The 15,980-nt window shown below is 41.6% G+C and overlaps 1 protein-coding gene across 11 annotated transcripts in view; it reads left to right on the plus strand.

The window, feature by feature from the left end:
• Positions 1-15,980, plus strand: part of EHBP1 (EH domain binding protein 1) — a 212,605-nt gene that overhangs the window by 188,031 nt on the left and 8,594 nt on the right. For all 11 annotated transcript variants that reach the window (XM_066177713.1, XM_066177704.1, XM_066177708.1 and 8 more), the window contains one exon: positions 15,543-15,642. In XM_066177713.1, coding sequence (XP_066033810.1) covers positions 15,543-15,642 — 100 coding nt within the window. The remainder of the gene's footprint in view (positions 1-15,542; positions 15,643-15,980) is intronic.

Consider the following 15,980-nt stretch of genomic DNA (forward strand, 5'->3'; position numbering starts at 1 on the left):
GGGCAGTAATTGCAGGGATTAATCCGGGTGCTGTTTCCTAACAGACTTGCTGGATGCAAAGCTTTGTGTATTTGCCTTGGCTGGAATAAAGCTGCATTGAGTACAGTTTGTAATAATACGGTTTATAATAATACACCGTACCCCAGGTACTCTGTATAAACAGAGGCAGGAAGAAAGGGAAAGGGGAAATGCAAGTAGCTGTGAATCATCACTTCTACACCAGGGCTCCTGTTGTCCTACCAGAACAAGCAGGGAGAGAACAGGACATTTTGCAGCAAGTGATGTGCTGATTTTAGCAGCTCCGAATTGAAAAGGACTTTTTTGTTCATTTTCCCTATATTGTGCTTTCCCATTTGGGTGCCGTTTTTCTGCCGCTCGCTTCAGCCCCTTCGGGGCTTCGCCTCTGTAGTTTTCGAGGGGGCATTTATTTAAACTGCAGGCATTCCTGTAGCCGGAGTGGACATCGGCTTCATTCACTCGTATGTATTTGGGAAAGTACTTACATGAAGATCACAAATATGCGCAGCACAGCTATCTGGTTCTGCAAGTTTAATCCCAGCCCCAGAAAGTTTCATTGTGGCCCTATGCAAATGTATTTACATAGGAATGGGTCTTGGGTCCTTTAAAGGAGGCAACAAAGTTGGAAGACTGAGGCCAACAAATAAATGAAAGTTTCTCTAAATCCATTGGATAATAGAGGCAGTGTTAAGGCTAACCACAGTGTTGAACTAAACAGAGGGATTACTCCTGGGTTTTGCATCAGTTGTTTTCTGCCGGGTGGCCTCACTTGTCAAAAAAAAAAAAAAAAAAAAAAGAGAGAGAGAGAGAGAGAGAGAAAAAAAAAGTTGAACGGGCAAACATTCACATGGCACATTGAGAAAAGAAGTATGCTTAATTCCATCAAAGCTCAGAAATCAGTCATTAATTTATTCTAACCTCCAATTGTTGGTCATTTGTGAAACATCTGGCCTTTAAGTCATAAGAACCTAAACATAAATACAATGTGAGTTCTCCTGAGGGTGGAAGCTGGGTGTCGTGGGGGTGCCGTGTCAGTCTACGTACGTGAGCACGAGTGCACATATGTGTGTGTGTACTGCAGAGCCTGCGACTGCCACTTCATTCTGGAGACTTTGAAACATATTAAAATGAATCCTTCAGTTAATTTACTCTCAAAATTAGATTATTGTTCATTTGCATCTTGGAAAAGTTCTGCCATTCAAAAGAGTCTCTTTCTTCATGGTGGGTTAACAGTTAGATATTTAGCAATCTTGCAGCTTGCTAGTCAGAAATAGTTTCTAATGAAGTTGAAATTTGAGATAGAAAATATATAAAAGCTTTCAGGAAAGACATACCCTATTTTCCATATGGCTAAGTAATTGTTATGATATTTGTTTTAAAGCTGGACTTAGACACTCCTGACTGCCCTCTAATTTGATATGGCTGGTCCCGGCGATTCTTCTGGAGGAAACTTTCGTAGTGGAATGCAGTGAAGGAGATAAATAATTTTGCAGCTATAAGCACATGGCAAAGTATAGAAAAATAATTCGGTCGCCCTTACTGTCATGCAGATAACAGTCTCCAGGTTATTTGCCTCTGCTGGGAGTTGGAACCCAAGTGAAAAGGAACCGAGTGTTTAAATGGAGATTTGAAAATAAAGGTAGCATCTCAGAGCTGACAGAATTCTACCTTTTGTTAAGAGTAGAACTGCTATTTCATTCTCAGGGTTAGGTGTTGTTTTTATTTGGGGAGGGATTACAGTTCCTCACGTAGCTCAAATGTAGCAACATCTCCTGTGATGAAATTTCTTGTATTTCACACGAGTGCAATGAGAGCCATAGAGTGAAATCAGATTATAAATATGATGGAAAAACTTAGATCTGTCAATCCACATGGGAATCTCAGAGCTTTCTGTTTTCAGGCAGTTACCTTCTCCTGCTACTTTTTTGTTTGTTTTTTAAAGACCTCTTCGGCCTGACCATTTGCTTTTCTTGCTCAGCAGAGGCTGCCTGCAGCTCTCAGGCTGTTTTGACGGTAGAGCTAATGATGCTGTCCAAATGCATAACAAAAAGGACGAATTTTGAAGGTTTTCTATCAAGCAGCTCTTTCCCTCAGTATTTATCCTTTCCTCCTTGCTAAGTAAAGATATCTTGAGTCTGCACTCCATTGTGAAATTTACTGTATTCCAAACCCAGATCCATTCCAATCTGGGTTTTATCCATTCCTACCAAAAGCATATCCGTGATTTGGCAGCCTGGCACACTTTATATTAAACAAAAAAAAATCCAGTGGGTAAATTAGGGGTGACTTGACATATTTTTAGCCTTGGCCCTGCCCACAGCGTGGCTGGAATTTGGTGATGTGGACGGGAAGCATGTGGGAACCCGTGGGCGCTCGCGTGTCGCGCGTTGCGCGTACGAGCGCGCGCGTATGCCCGACCCACCAACACGATACGTAAAAAGTCACGTTTCAACTTTGTTAAAGCACTCATTTCCAAGGCACTGATGTCCAAAGTGTTGGTAGGATAGTGGAGATGAGAGGGGGGAAAAAAAAAATCTCTTTAAACAGCTTGTGAAATGTAATGTTTGAAACGGTTCTTTGAGAACGTGCAGATTATGGCTTGTGTAGTGACTCTTCCCAGCTCTCTGGGAAATGAGCTGTTGACATTCTTTTGGGTCATCATCCGAGATAGGAGGGCAACCACAAGGATTTAGCAGATAAATTCATCCAAAAAGACCTTTATCCATTTCATTGCAACTTGGAAACGTTCATGTCGAATAGCAGCATTAATGTAGCCCTTTTAGCCCTTCAAAGTGAGCCTTATGTTTAAAAAAAAAAAGAAAAAAAAATGACCAGAGTAATAACTTCTATAGGTCTTCTAAGAGGTAATTCATTATTTACATAATTCTGGAGCATAAACCCATCTTTCCTTCAAGAGGCTCTGAAATAGAATTGAGGCTCTCGTACAGAGTCTCTTTTGAATTCTAATCAACTGGATCTGTCTCAAATTCATTTCTAGTTTATTGTAAACAGTGGAATTTAAATTAATTTCTTCTTATCTTGTCTTTTGAAGAAAACTAGGAGCATGTTTAAAAGGTTTTCTTTTTAGATACAGCTCAGACTTTATTTTATTTGGCGATTTTGGGGGGCTTTGGGGGTTTTTTTTAACCTTATAAACCAGGTGTCGGGCAGGATGGGCTTTGACAACCAGATGACAATTGTGCATTAGCATAGGTGATTATGAAATAAATAAGGGAAAAAAATTACTTCTTTTTTTTTTTTTTTTTTTTTTTTTTACTTGAACTCAAATGATACTATATAGGCTGAATGTGAGGCAAGGTTCCCACAATGCACTGTGAAAACCTAGGCTAACAACCACCCCGCTGCGTTGAAAACCCCAAAAAAAGACAAAAGCACAATGAAATAGAAAGCTTACCACCGGTAGCTTTCAAAACGACAAACTAGGCAAACTATACATCTCCACCACTCCAATTTTGTCAGAATGCTAATGAGCTTGCTCTGATCTTTACTCGGCTTCCCGTGTTTTCTACATCTTCAAGGACCACATGGCGCTAGCAAAATAAAGACAACTAAATGAGAATTTCGAATGCTTTTTGTGTTGGGACCTGGTGCCTTTCAGTTGACGCACTCGTTGAATATTCTCAACTTAAAAGCGTACAACAGGGGGCTGGGTATGAACTTTTTAGCAGGGGGAAATTTGTACAAAAGTAAATGAGTGTGATGAGGAAAATATGAGAAAAATTTCTGATTAATTTCCGCTCTATAATATCAATGACACCTTCAGCCCCTCTCATACTCCTCTAACAAGAGATGCTGATAAAAGATGAATGATTCTGTGTTGTTCACAGTGAATGTTTAGTGGTTTTTTAATAGCGGCATTCTACATAAAAGACACCAGGAAGTACTCCGCATTAGCAGTTGAGATCACTAGTTAATAGGATGATGTCTTTTAGCTTTTGTCACAAGATTATTAGAAAGGATGGGTTTCTGTTCTCATCCCGACATACTTTAGAGTGCTTGTTGAGCACAAGTGCTAAAATACAGGTTTCTCAGTATTGTTTCGCATGCAAAGTAAAAGCCCTTTACATGCAACACCTTCTACATTTTTTTTTTTTAACCAGGTGATTTTTGTCATTGATCTCTTATTTGCCCCCTTTAGCTGCATTAATCACATGGAGTGGTCTCCTTCTCAATGGGGGCTTGATGATGTATATGTGTATAGATTCACTATCAGAAAATAAATCCCTTATATGCTCTGCCCCTTCACAACCCTGATTATCGAGCTGTATTTACCAGCCTGTATTATACCATCTTGAATGCTCCTTACTGGAGTCGCCCAGTCTGCAAGAGAAATCCGTGCTAGAGTAGGGAGGGGTGAGCTAGGAGGAGGCATCCTATTCCCTAAGCCAAATTTCATCTTTCTAAAACAATTGAATTCACAATTCTCTTTGGAATTCCCCAAAGTAAATGCAGATTTGTATTCACCAGTGTCAGGGCTTGGGGAGGAAAAATGATGGATGTTCAGTTTTGCCTGAGAGATGAATTTAAAAATCGGTTTTGTTACCTCTTCAAGCTTGCAAGCAGACACTATGAAAAATATCTGTGCATGTACATAAGGATTTAAAAAAAAAAAAAATCATGGTCTTTTCACATATTTCATCTCTTGCCTAAATGAGGAAGAATGAATCAGTAACACCGTAAGTTTTATGGCAGTTTGTCAGCCTTGCTTTCCTGCGCTACTGTTGTGCTTGGGTCAGCATGATTCATCTCAGGTGAACAGAGAACTTGCCAAACCATGAGACAGAAATGAGTTGACCAACCGTGTTGCGAAAGACAAAGGTGCACATCCCAAAGCAGAGCAAGAGGAAGGACAGCATAACAACAGCCTTCCTGGCAAGATAGAAAATGTAAAAGTATCACTGAAAGCAACATTTTTGATGCTTATCTTTTTACATTTAGCATAAGAAGTGAGTGCAAGCATTTCAAAGAAATTCTAGATACGTGCATGCTGCATATGTGATACTGGTTTGTGTCCCTGCTGGTGCTGGTTTGTGAACCTCCTCTACTGGAAATACGTAACAACCCGAAGGCTGGAAGGAAATTACTGATTGCAGTTTGTGTTGGGTGGAGGGAAATGTTTCTGACATGAGCGAAAGATTTTTACTCTAACGTGATAACAGTTCACAAAACTATGCCTTGGTAGTTACTGCTTGTTTTGGAAGCAAAGCCATGTTCTAAAGCGTCTGTTGAGATGTGTCTCTCTCCATTGTGTAGAAACACTGACTTGCTGCCAGGGTTGCGGTAATGGGAGCTTTGACAATTACCAAAATCCGGGGTGAAAGAAGTGCGGTGACACCATGATCGAGGTCTCGTGCACAATGCGGTGACCGTGCCTCTCTGTGGCGTCCGAGGGTGACTTGGGTGACCTGGGGCTCTGCAGAGATGTTTGCTAAGGCACGCAGTGCAAAGTCATTCGTGAGAGTTTGTTAACGCAAATCAACTTGGCACACCGGTGAGCTGATTTTCTGACAGGAGTCTTCAGGGCCCAGATCGCGACACATCCACAAATTTCTGCCCGAGTATGCATTCGGTAGTCGCCAGAATCATGCATTTTATGAGTGACTGAGAACATCTTGAGTTCTTGAAGCCTGTCTCCTCCCTTCTGTCATGTTGCCTCCTCAGTCTCTTACTGGCAAATTCTTTCCAATATCCACCCGTCTCTTTCCAGTAACAGTTCCTGCAAAACAGACCTCTGGCCATGCTTTTCCAAAGACCCGGTGTTCCTACAGCTGAGAAGCTTCCACAAAACCAACCCTCAGAGTCTGTCTCTCGTTTGCCACATCTCTTCAGTCTTAGGTCTGTGCATTGGTAGGCAAAAGTTCACTCCGGTGACCTTTCCAAGACCAAACGTGGGCAGCATGCGTGTTCAGCCTTCCCAGGCCAAATCCATCAAATCATTAAAGCGGCTCAGTGACCGTATTTGGGGTTTTTTTCTCTCCAAGTAACACAGAATCCCATTGGCTGGAGGGACTGAGTGATAAGTCAGCCTCCACTCCGTGCACTTCCCTGGCTTTTGTAGCCTCATCATTGCCTTCAAAGAACCTGTCAACAGGTTGAAGCCAGCTTGAAGAAGAGAGTCCAAGTAGAGCACTGCCTGCATAGCAGGAGACTACTCTGGGAGAGCCCTAGGCACTATGAATAGGCTTGCGAGCCTTCCAAAAGTCTTACAAGACCCAACAGACACTTGCTTCTTTTAACTGATTTCCATCTTTCTTTGTGGTGTTGCAGTATAAATGCTCTTTCATGTGGTAGGCATAGTGTTTGGCTTTCTGCCTGGAGTTAGCTTTCTCTACAATCAGTGTCTGCTGCAAAGGGAAGGCGAGGAGAGAGGCCCTTTGGTCACCCCACGGCTCCTGGCCCACAGTGCCACTGCAGCCTGCAGAGACCCGTGTTCTTTTTTTCTTGGGTTTCTCCCATTTACCACCAAAAACATCTTTCCTGTCAGAACTGCGAGCTGTGGGACACCTTGGGACACCTCAGCCTAGCTGAACTCACCCAGATAACCCTGGGAAGGTTTGGACCCCAGAAGTACAAACCTGCCAACTCCCAGTTAAGAGTAAATGGTGTTAACATTTTCATTAACACCAACACAAGGTCACATCCATTGCCATCATCATCTCACTTGGGTGAAATTCAGCCCTGTCCATCAAAGAAGTAACTTTATAATGTCCACTACGCTTTTCCAGCTCCAGGACAATATGTCCTGAAGGAAGTAAGGCAACATTTGGTAAAAATGGAATAATATGCTACCGAGTAGAGCACACTCCAATGACTTCTAGGTAAATGGCCTCTCACTTCAGTATCTTACTCAGCTACCACTTGCCACATAAACAGGTAGCAAACTGTTCTAAGGAGTAGCTATGAGCTGTAGAGAAATTATTATCACTCGTGGCAAAGCTTCCAACTCTACTTATAAATCTGCAAGTGAAGAAATTCGTCTGCCGTACCATCCTCCCTCTCCTGCTGGATTTCCAAGCATAATCCACCTTTTTTTCCCATGGTTTCAAAAGTCTGAGTGTATCAGTTTATTAGTGCATGTTTTCCTGTGCTGAAATTTCTTCTGAAATGGTGCTGTGAGAGAAAATTTGGGTACACTGAGTACCAGAGGGTGATAAAGCACAAGTTTTGGTTTTACTCGGTGCTAGGATTCCCTCCAGGCACTTGTCTTCGAGGCATCACTTTCTTACAGGAATCTCCAAGTATTTCAGTTGAATCTCACGTCCTCCTGCCTGAATTTTGGGGCACAAAGTTGCTTGGTCTGGATTGATGGTCCCATCATATATATCAAAATATATTCATAATCTTTGTCCAGTCCTGGCATTTAGTTTTGGTTGGTTTTCTGTTATTTTCTACTGGCCGCTGTGTCGACTCGTCACGTAGAGAAAATCAGTGGTTTTTCAGGTTTTATCTTCCACAATTTGTCTTTTTGTGGAAGTTGCAGTCCTGTGATAATTTTAGGCTGCCCGGATTGTAGGCCACAAATGTTTGTATTCCTGTGAGTCAATCCCACTGCAGGCAAATAAAATCCCCCCACATGCCAAGATGTGGTCAAAACCCTGACCTTCTGTTTACACAGCTCTCCAAATTTTAAACAGCTTCTCTGATTTTTTATTTTTTTTTTAACGTTTCAGAAACCAAAGAAATTCCAAGTTTCCTGCCTGATATTAAACTAATTTGATGTGTGCTTGCGATGAAGGCATTTCCTTGGTGGCAGCCCCATGTCGTGAGGGTCACACAGTACTTTTGGGGGCTGAAATAGAGTCAGACAATGCGCTGCAATGTAACTCTGCCTGGCAGATTCTTGGCAGTCGGTTCCTACCTTTATGAGACTCCATTGTGTGGACATCAATGTCTCCTTCTCAGCTGCCCTCAGACAGCAAGTTAGTGGCCGTGAATTTGCCTTTCTAATGCTCTTAGGAGTTTTCCCATCCAGCTTGGACTCAAAAACTTGTGCAAGGGTTTCGTCTGCTAGCTGCCACTTCTGCTGTGTCATCTAAACAACGGTTCCGCCTGCTTATCTGTTGCTGGCTCTTCTTGTTCATTTTCAGCGGTTTTTAATAACTGAGGAGGTCCTCCTGTCCTGAAAGGAGGAATTGTTCTGGGGGAAAGTGTGTTAATCTCTAATGGGAGGCCTGAAGCTCAAGGTGGAGCAGCCCATCCATTCATGCTGTGAGGTGTCTGTTGTGGGTTCTGGTTTGACACTGATTACTTGGAAAAAATATTTTATCCAAAATTCTGAGGTTTTCCACCAAAGGTGGAAAGCAGAGGAGGGTAATTTTTCAAAAAAATATGTTTCTTCTGGGATGCCTGGGTTTCACTCGGTGAAAAATTGTAGACCACTGGTCATTCCAAAATTTCCACTTCCAGTTGTGTCAGAGGCATTTTGGAGTAGGTCTCATGTAACTCTCCTTTACAAATATAATGCAGGCTGTAAATACAGGCTTTCCTGGTTACGTGTTTGTTAAATTCAGTAGCTCACATTAAAAACAAGAGCTGGTCTGTGCATAAGCTGTTCACAGTGAGCAAGATGAGAAGACTGTTAAAATCAGTGGGAAGTCTGCTGCCGACTTGGAAGCGTTTGAGACCTTCCACCAGCCTTTGTTAGCAATGTGGGGTTGGTCAGCTGCTGTTTCTCGTCCCTTCTCATGTTCCCTTTCAGTAAAACTGCAATGGCCACAGCAGATCAGCCCTAGTTTGGTCCACTGTAGTGGGACAGGTGTGGGTTGAACCCAGGCAGGGGCAAGAATCTCTGCAGGGGCCGGTCACAGGCTAACCTGGCCCCAGGGAACGTTAATTTAACCTCTAAAAATTAAAGGTTAGCTTGTGTCCTAAAGCAGGAGGATCCAGTTCCTACCTCCCGTGGTTTTTTGTTTGTTTATTTGAATATTTATTGCTGCAGCCTTGCCTTTCCATATTCAACATTCACCCTGGCTTTAATTCTTGCTGAGCTCTTAGTTTCAACATTGCCTCGTGGCGACGAGTTCTACCGGTAAATGATGAGGCTTTGAGGAAAGATCATTCTTTTTATCGGTTTTAAACACACCACCTTCAATTTCAGTGAATTTCCCCAGGTTCTTACGAGACAAGATGAGACACATCCTAGAACTATTCTTCATTTGCCATTCATGTTCTCCTTCAGGTAAACAAGCCAATCTGTCCACTTGCTCCTAATACAGAAACTTGTAAAAACTCGTCCCTGCGATTGGGTGAATGCAACTTGGTTTTTTGTTGGGTTTGTTGTTTTGTTTTTTTTTTTTTTTTAAAGCAGACAAATAAAGACAGTGGGGTGTGTTTTCAAAAGACCTTCCTGTTAAATTTGCGGAATTCACTGGGCATTTGAACGGCTCTCAGTAGTCACCAAGCTTCTGTCAACTACAAAATAGCCCGGAGAGAGGAGCAGAGCAAAGTCGGCCAGTTTTTGTTGTTATTTGCCCCGCTCCAGTTCCCATGCACTGGCATTCTCCTGCTGGCCTCTTCACCCAAGTGTGTTGAGTGAAGAAAGCTTCTTCTATTCTGTTTTAAAACTGTGTGTAAACATCAGCAAATGGATGAAGAATGGGCTCTGTCTTAAGTAGGTTGTTTTTCATGTAGTTCTGTTGAGGTAAATGGGGAGACATGGGAAGGTTTCTGTGTTTAACCGTGACACCATGGCACACACACTACACACAGTGCAAATAAAATTTAAAAACAATTCCTGCTTCAGACGGCACACAGAGTGATTTCTGTAAACCTGTTATTTCTTGCCAGACTGAATGGGCTGGTTTGGGGTGCTGATGTAAACCCTTTATTGTTTATCCTCTACAGGTTGTAATACATTTTTGCACAACAGCTAAATACATTTGCATTTAGGGATTTTTAACAAAATATTAATCTATTGTCTTATCTTGACAGATTTATGATGGTATAAAGTGTAGAGGAGTTACTGTATTCATCCATTTACACTGTAAATTAATCTTGTCCCTGCATGTTGTTGCTTTTTCCTCCTTTTAAGTGGTATCCTCAGTGTTTTGTAGCGCTTTCTTCTCTGTTTTCTTAGCCATGTACAGGTTTACTACGTTAATCCATATTGGGTTTATCTAATGTCTAGCTGCCCAAAAGGCTTAAAAATAATGGGTCTAATGGTACATACATACACTGGTAGCTGGCTGAGTTTGAAAGTACTTTCAGCAAGAAAGGGGAAAAAAAAATTGTTCTTTCAAATTGATTCAGGAGAGACATTTGTCAAGATGCTTCTTATTTAAATAATTTAAGATATAATTAGCTTACAGTGTAAACAAAAATCCATTTGGAAATCCAGAAGAATATGAAGGAAGATGTGTTTGTAAAAGACTGCCAGGAAGCTGTACAACATTAAAATAAGCTAGCTGCTTATATTGTTCTCAGAAAATGGTAATGTGTCAGTTAGCGTGCTTCTTGAATATCGTGGAAGAAAATCGACTCGAGTTGATTTCATATAACAATCAGAAATATGTGTGAGAAGGGAAAGGGATTTGGGGTTGTGGTTTGTTGGGTTTTTTTCTTTTTCCTTGGCTATCATTAAAATTCCCACTATCAGTACTTTGGCCATCACTAAAATTCATTCCAGTAAGGAGCAAAATCACCAAACTTTCTGCTGCAGCCTCTGTTGAACCCTGAGCAGGAGCTATTACAGCCTGGAATCGCGACTCAGAAGCCAGGAGGAGCTTCTCGTATCTGAGGGCAGAATTTAATGTCTTGTGCTGTTTGAGGCTTGGTGTTGGGCTCGTTCCTAATCATTGAGGAGGGTTCTGGTAGATGTCAAGTGAAGAGAAGAATAGAGCACGCATCCTTCACCACTCAAGCCAGACAATGAAATTAGAAAATGGCATTGGGAGTTGATGTGAGAGAATTCCCTTGGATTCCTAGAGGAAGAATAAAACAAGAATGAATTAATTAAAAGAAAAAAAAAAAAAAAAAAGGAAAAGAAAAAGAAAAGGGGGGGGGGGAGAGGCAGAAAAGAAGAGGGGGGAAAGGAAAATAAATGAGAGAAACCCTGCCAGAAGGCTCCTCAGGTTAAAGTCCGACATTAAAAACTGTATTGACTTTTCACATAAAGGCGCGTGTACTCACTGTTTCATCTGAGTTTCTGCTGCTGCATTTTTCAAATCTCTCACCGAGCAGTTTGCCATGCATATGATGTTTGCAGCACTGCCCGCTCTTATTTGAAGACTGTTTTCAGAAGTCATTATTGAACTATAGGATAAAAAGGTATAAGCATAATTACGTGTTAAAGAGAATAAATATGTTCTGCTAGATAGTTAACCAGATGAGGTTAAACAAGATAAGATGAATTCTGGTCTTTTTAGAAAACTGGCAGTCTTCATTTTAAGCTACAATGTAAAGTGCTTTATCCTGAGATTAGGTATTGTGGCAGAAGCTAAAACTGCCTTTTTCCCCTAACCGTGCCAGAATACAACCTCCTTTTCTTTCTGCGCTAACAAGACTGCTTTACCACCACAGCCCACTCTAAGTAATTAAATCAATCCTTTGTACTTACCGTATTCTCCTCTAGTGACGGTACTAGATCTGATTATATGCTTCATGCATATTCAAAGTACAGCACTGACAGCTCTTTAATGAGCTCTTACTTAATCAGTGCGAACAATGTTCATCTTGTTCTTTTTTTCCTCATACATTAGAGCTAGGAACAGTTGGGGAAAAAATGAAACATCCAGCATTCATTTGAAAAATATATTGTACTTTGAAAAGTGTCTAAGCTGGAGAAGTTGCATTCTGCCCTTTAAAAGTCTGATGGACAAATTGGATTACTAGTATTGGATTAAATAACAAATGGTTAGAGGAGAAATGAGAAAAGCTCGCTGTGATCACAGGCTTTAATATTTTTTGTTACTTATAAAGCTGAAGGGGTCTTTAACCAGTTATTAAAGTCAGGATTAATTTGTAATGGTCCAACTTACTAGCCTTAAAAGGGTTTTGTTGTTGTTGTTTATCAAAAACAATAGTGTAATGCACGTATTATGGAAAAAATTCAAGTTTAAGATCTGTGGGCTATTTATAGATTTTCAGCATCTTGTACTGGCTTAGATAAGGGGTTTGCATGTGTGGGATCGATCTGTTCTCAAGCATGGGGTTTTTTGCTTCATTTAAATAATCTTGTACAGTTTGTTGGGGTTTTGTTTTTTTTTTTCCCCAAGAACAACACAGACACTTTTCCCAATTTAAATTTTCAAGCGTTTGTGGCAAGTCAATTAAATACTTGTTTTACACTTGGGAAGTGGAAACAACAACCACCCCAGCAGCAGCTTGGGTTTTACGGAGTGAAACCGTGTTGAAGAAAGGCTTTTTCTAAATTTTTTTATTATTTAGAAATTGTAAGTGTGAGTTTAGCTTGCAGTATTGGTGCAGTAAGAACACTCCGTTTTTCTTTGTTGAAAGTGTTTCATGTGCATCCTTTCACCAAGTAAAAAAAAAAAAAATGAAGTAATGCTCTAATGCTAGTGTATTTGCCAGAGAGTTTCTTTAAAATTTCTTATATATGGGAGTTCATCTTTATTTTGCCTGCCTGAGAAGAATTTGTTTCAGCTCTGTGCACAAGAATTTACAAGCTGACTGTCAACAAATAAAATATCAGGATCGACTACTATTAATATTGCACACATGTGTCATTTCACTGATCAAAAAGGCCTTCGCCGGGGTAAAATTGGCCTTTTTCCAAATTGCAAGCTTTTTCTCAGCTTTTTCTTTTTTTGCCCTTTCTTCTTTTGTTGCTGCCCAGGGATTTGTGCCTATCGCAGCCGATATCACATGACCGGTGTCAGGGCATCACATGGGTCCAAAGCGAATACAAAAACAGATTTAAAATTCTGTAAAAAAAAAAAAAAAAAAAAAAAACAATCAAGACTTTGTTTAATTCACTTCTAAACCAGCCCGTTCTATGGATGTTGCATGTGCTTTGGTGTCAGCACGGATATATTAAAACAGGCACCTGTGCAGATCTGACGCGACAGCTCCAAGCTTCACCCAGATCTTTTCTCATTATATGTTGCAACTAACTGTGTTTAGGAGGAATGCATTAATAGAAAGAAGATTATATCTTAAGTTTATGTTCTTAACCTGAAATTGCACGGTGCGAAAGCCACTGAAGTCAGGTCCACCATTGAGCCAAACACTTTGGAGACATTTGTCTCTCCCATCTCTCTTTCAAGGCTTGCAAAATTAAGTGCAGCAAGGGCTTGTATTTATAATCTTTCAGCCAGACATCCCAGTCCACCCCAAAACTAACAAACTGATTGAAATGTTACTGTAGCCACGGATGTCTGGTCCTGAGAACTTTGCCACATTGCTGGTAAAAAACCTCAGGCATTACAGAATAGTAATGGTCCTTTTGCAAGGAATAAAAAAAATTTAAAAAAAAAAGGCAAAAAGATCACCTTCTTGACCTCTCCCCTAAATAAGTTTCAACTACTTGGTGCATTTCAACAAAAGATCGGTAATACTGATTATTATCTACTTCTAAAAGGAGATCCAGTACAGCAGCAAGGCCTTTGATCTGGAACTTACAGCAAAGTGTACTGAACTGATGAATATTGTTGTAAATGCGGTGGTGTGATATTTTATGCCCAAACCACGAAGTGGAGATACTGGGGGAGAGCATTTCTACGTGTCAGATTTCTTCTTTCCTTGCTCCATTGCCCCCGGAGCTTTTGGGCCCTGCTGCTTTTGCTTGGGAAAGCAATGTGAGCCCATCCACGCTTTGGGATGCTCTGCCCTTCCTGTCTCACTGCTAGCAAATTATGGCCCCAAAAGCATCTTTCCAGGAAATTCCATTGACCAGGCACTTCCCAGGTGGATAGGTGGATGGATGTCTCCTGTCAGAGAGGAGAGTGTGCCAAATATAACTTTCTTACTGTGTGGGGCCACCAGTTCCACTCCAAACTGACCCACTTCCCTGTTCATCTTCTTTTCCTGCCCTTGTGTGGATGCCTCATGGCCGCGGCAGAGGGAATCAAAGAGTTTGGAGGAGGCTGGAAACCTTTTCTTGCAGGCAGGAGGTTCATAGAGAGATTCAGGGTGAGATTCTCCACCTAGGTCTGGGCTTGCACACTGCTGTGGCATTGGGGTGTGAACATGGACCTGGCCAGCATCTGAAACACTCCCATCCAGAAATGAGTGCTTTGGTTTAGGGCAAAACAATATTTTTCTAGTGTCTTTTCAGCTCCAGGTGCTAGAAACGCCTTCTGTGCAATTAGGGATCCTGTGGTTGGAGTTAATAAGGCAGCATCCCCAAGTGTGCAGCACTTTGCACCAGGGATTTCAAACCCTTTTACAAATACCAAAGAATTCACTTTGAGCAGGATCAGTACAGGTGATTATTCCCTTATTGCACACGAGGTGCTTAAACTCAGACATGTACCCACGCTCTCCCAGTGAAGCGCTGGGAAACTGTGCTTCAAAGCTGGGAAACAAACTCAAGTGACCCAAGTTCATACTCCTTTGCCTCAATTCCAAGTTTACTCCTAGATTCATTCTAAACCCATGAAATGCGTGAGTTTCAGTGAGGACCATACAGCCTTTGCTCCTCACCTCAGCTTGAGGGGTGAGAGGCTTCCACAGAAGCACAGCCTCCACAAAGGACTTTCCCAGAGCCCCTGAGCTCAGAGAGGAATTTGGAATTTGGCTCAGCAGCCCTGCTACATGGAAAGCACAGTCAGGAGCCTTCTGGACACTCATCTGCCTTTCGCTCATGGTGCAGGGCTGGTGACACAGAGTCTTAGAGAGTCTGGCAGAGCTTAGCACTGCCTGCAGGTCCTGCTCCTGAGCCTGCCTGGGATGGGTGGGGGCTGGGGAAAGGGCTGCCAGTCCGTGCACACACACGTGGCACCCTTGGGTGCCTGGATCCCGAGATTTGTATTTGTGCAGATGCTCCCTTTGGTGGCAGGTTGAGGAGAGGAGCAGCTCTTTCCAGCTCGTCTGGAAGAGTGGCCATGAGCACAGAAGCTGAGCAGGTGCCCACACCTTAGCCAAGAGTTCAGGATTAGCATCTCCTCTGCAGCTACTTTGATCCTTGCCACATCATCCTTGCTGTGCTGGGTTTGCATGGGTGGAGTGGATCTTGCCTGCAGGAATTGTTTTTGTGTTTGGTGATGGCCAGACATCTTCTAGCAGTAAGGGTTTTTCACTGGAAGCCTTGCAATTATATAGTTCACTTGGGAGAATTTAAAAGACACGGTCCTTTTAAAAGGTATTTATTTAGGTCAGGGCATCAGCATGATAGAGGACACTAAAATGTATCCTGGAGGATGGTTGCTTTCAAAGATTTATTTATAAAGCAGGCGGGACATGCAGTCCTATGATATTTTTACCATTTGAGAATATGCCTTGTCATGCTCAGCGATCCTGGCAGCTGATAGTCCAAAACCTGAAGTGAAAATACGTAGCTCAATTTGCGAAATGCCACCTAAGTAATGAAGTTCTTTTGATTGCAGGAAGAAACACGGAAGAAGAAGAAGCTATGATGCAGGAGTGGTTCATGCTGGTTAATAAGAAGAATGCCTTAATAAGACGAATGAACCAGCTTTCTCTTCTGTAAGTACAGATGAACACAGGTATTTACAAAAGGATGATTTACTCTTCAGATAGATGCAAAACTTTTTTTTTTACTCTCTTACCTTTAAGCTTCAAACAAAAAAAAAACCACCAAACCCTCAAAAGTGAGTGGTGTGGATGTGTTACACATCGAGTAACTTGTTTTTCTCATATTTCAGACTTGAAAATGAGAAGCATGCAATGACACAGGATTAGCCAGAGCTGTGAAAAAAAGAAATTAAAGAAATATTAAGCATTTTTAAAAGCCCGACAGTAGAATAACATTTTAGAAATAGATTTGGATTGTGCCTCAGATGAGGCAGGTGAAGTCTATTCAG

The sequence above is a fragment of the Chamaea fasciata genome, unplaced genomic scaffold (genome assembly GCF_029207755.1).
Source record: "Chamaea fasciata isolate MVZ Bird 193981 ecotype frontalis unplaced genomic scaffold, bChaFas1.0.hap1 SCAF_3, whole genome shotgun sequence".
Taxonomy (NCBI): Eukaryota; Metazoa; Chordata; class Aves; order Passeriformes; family Sylviidae; genus Chamaea; species Chamaea fasciata.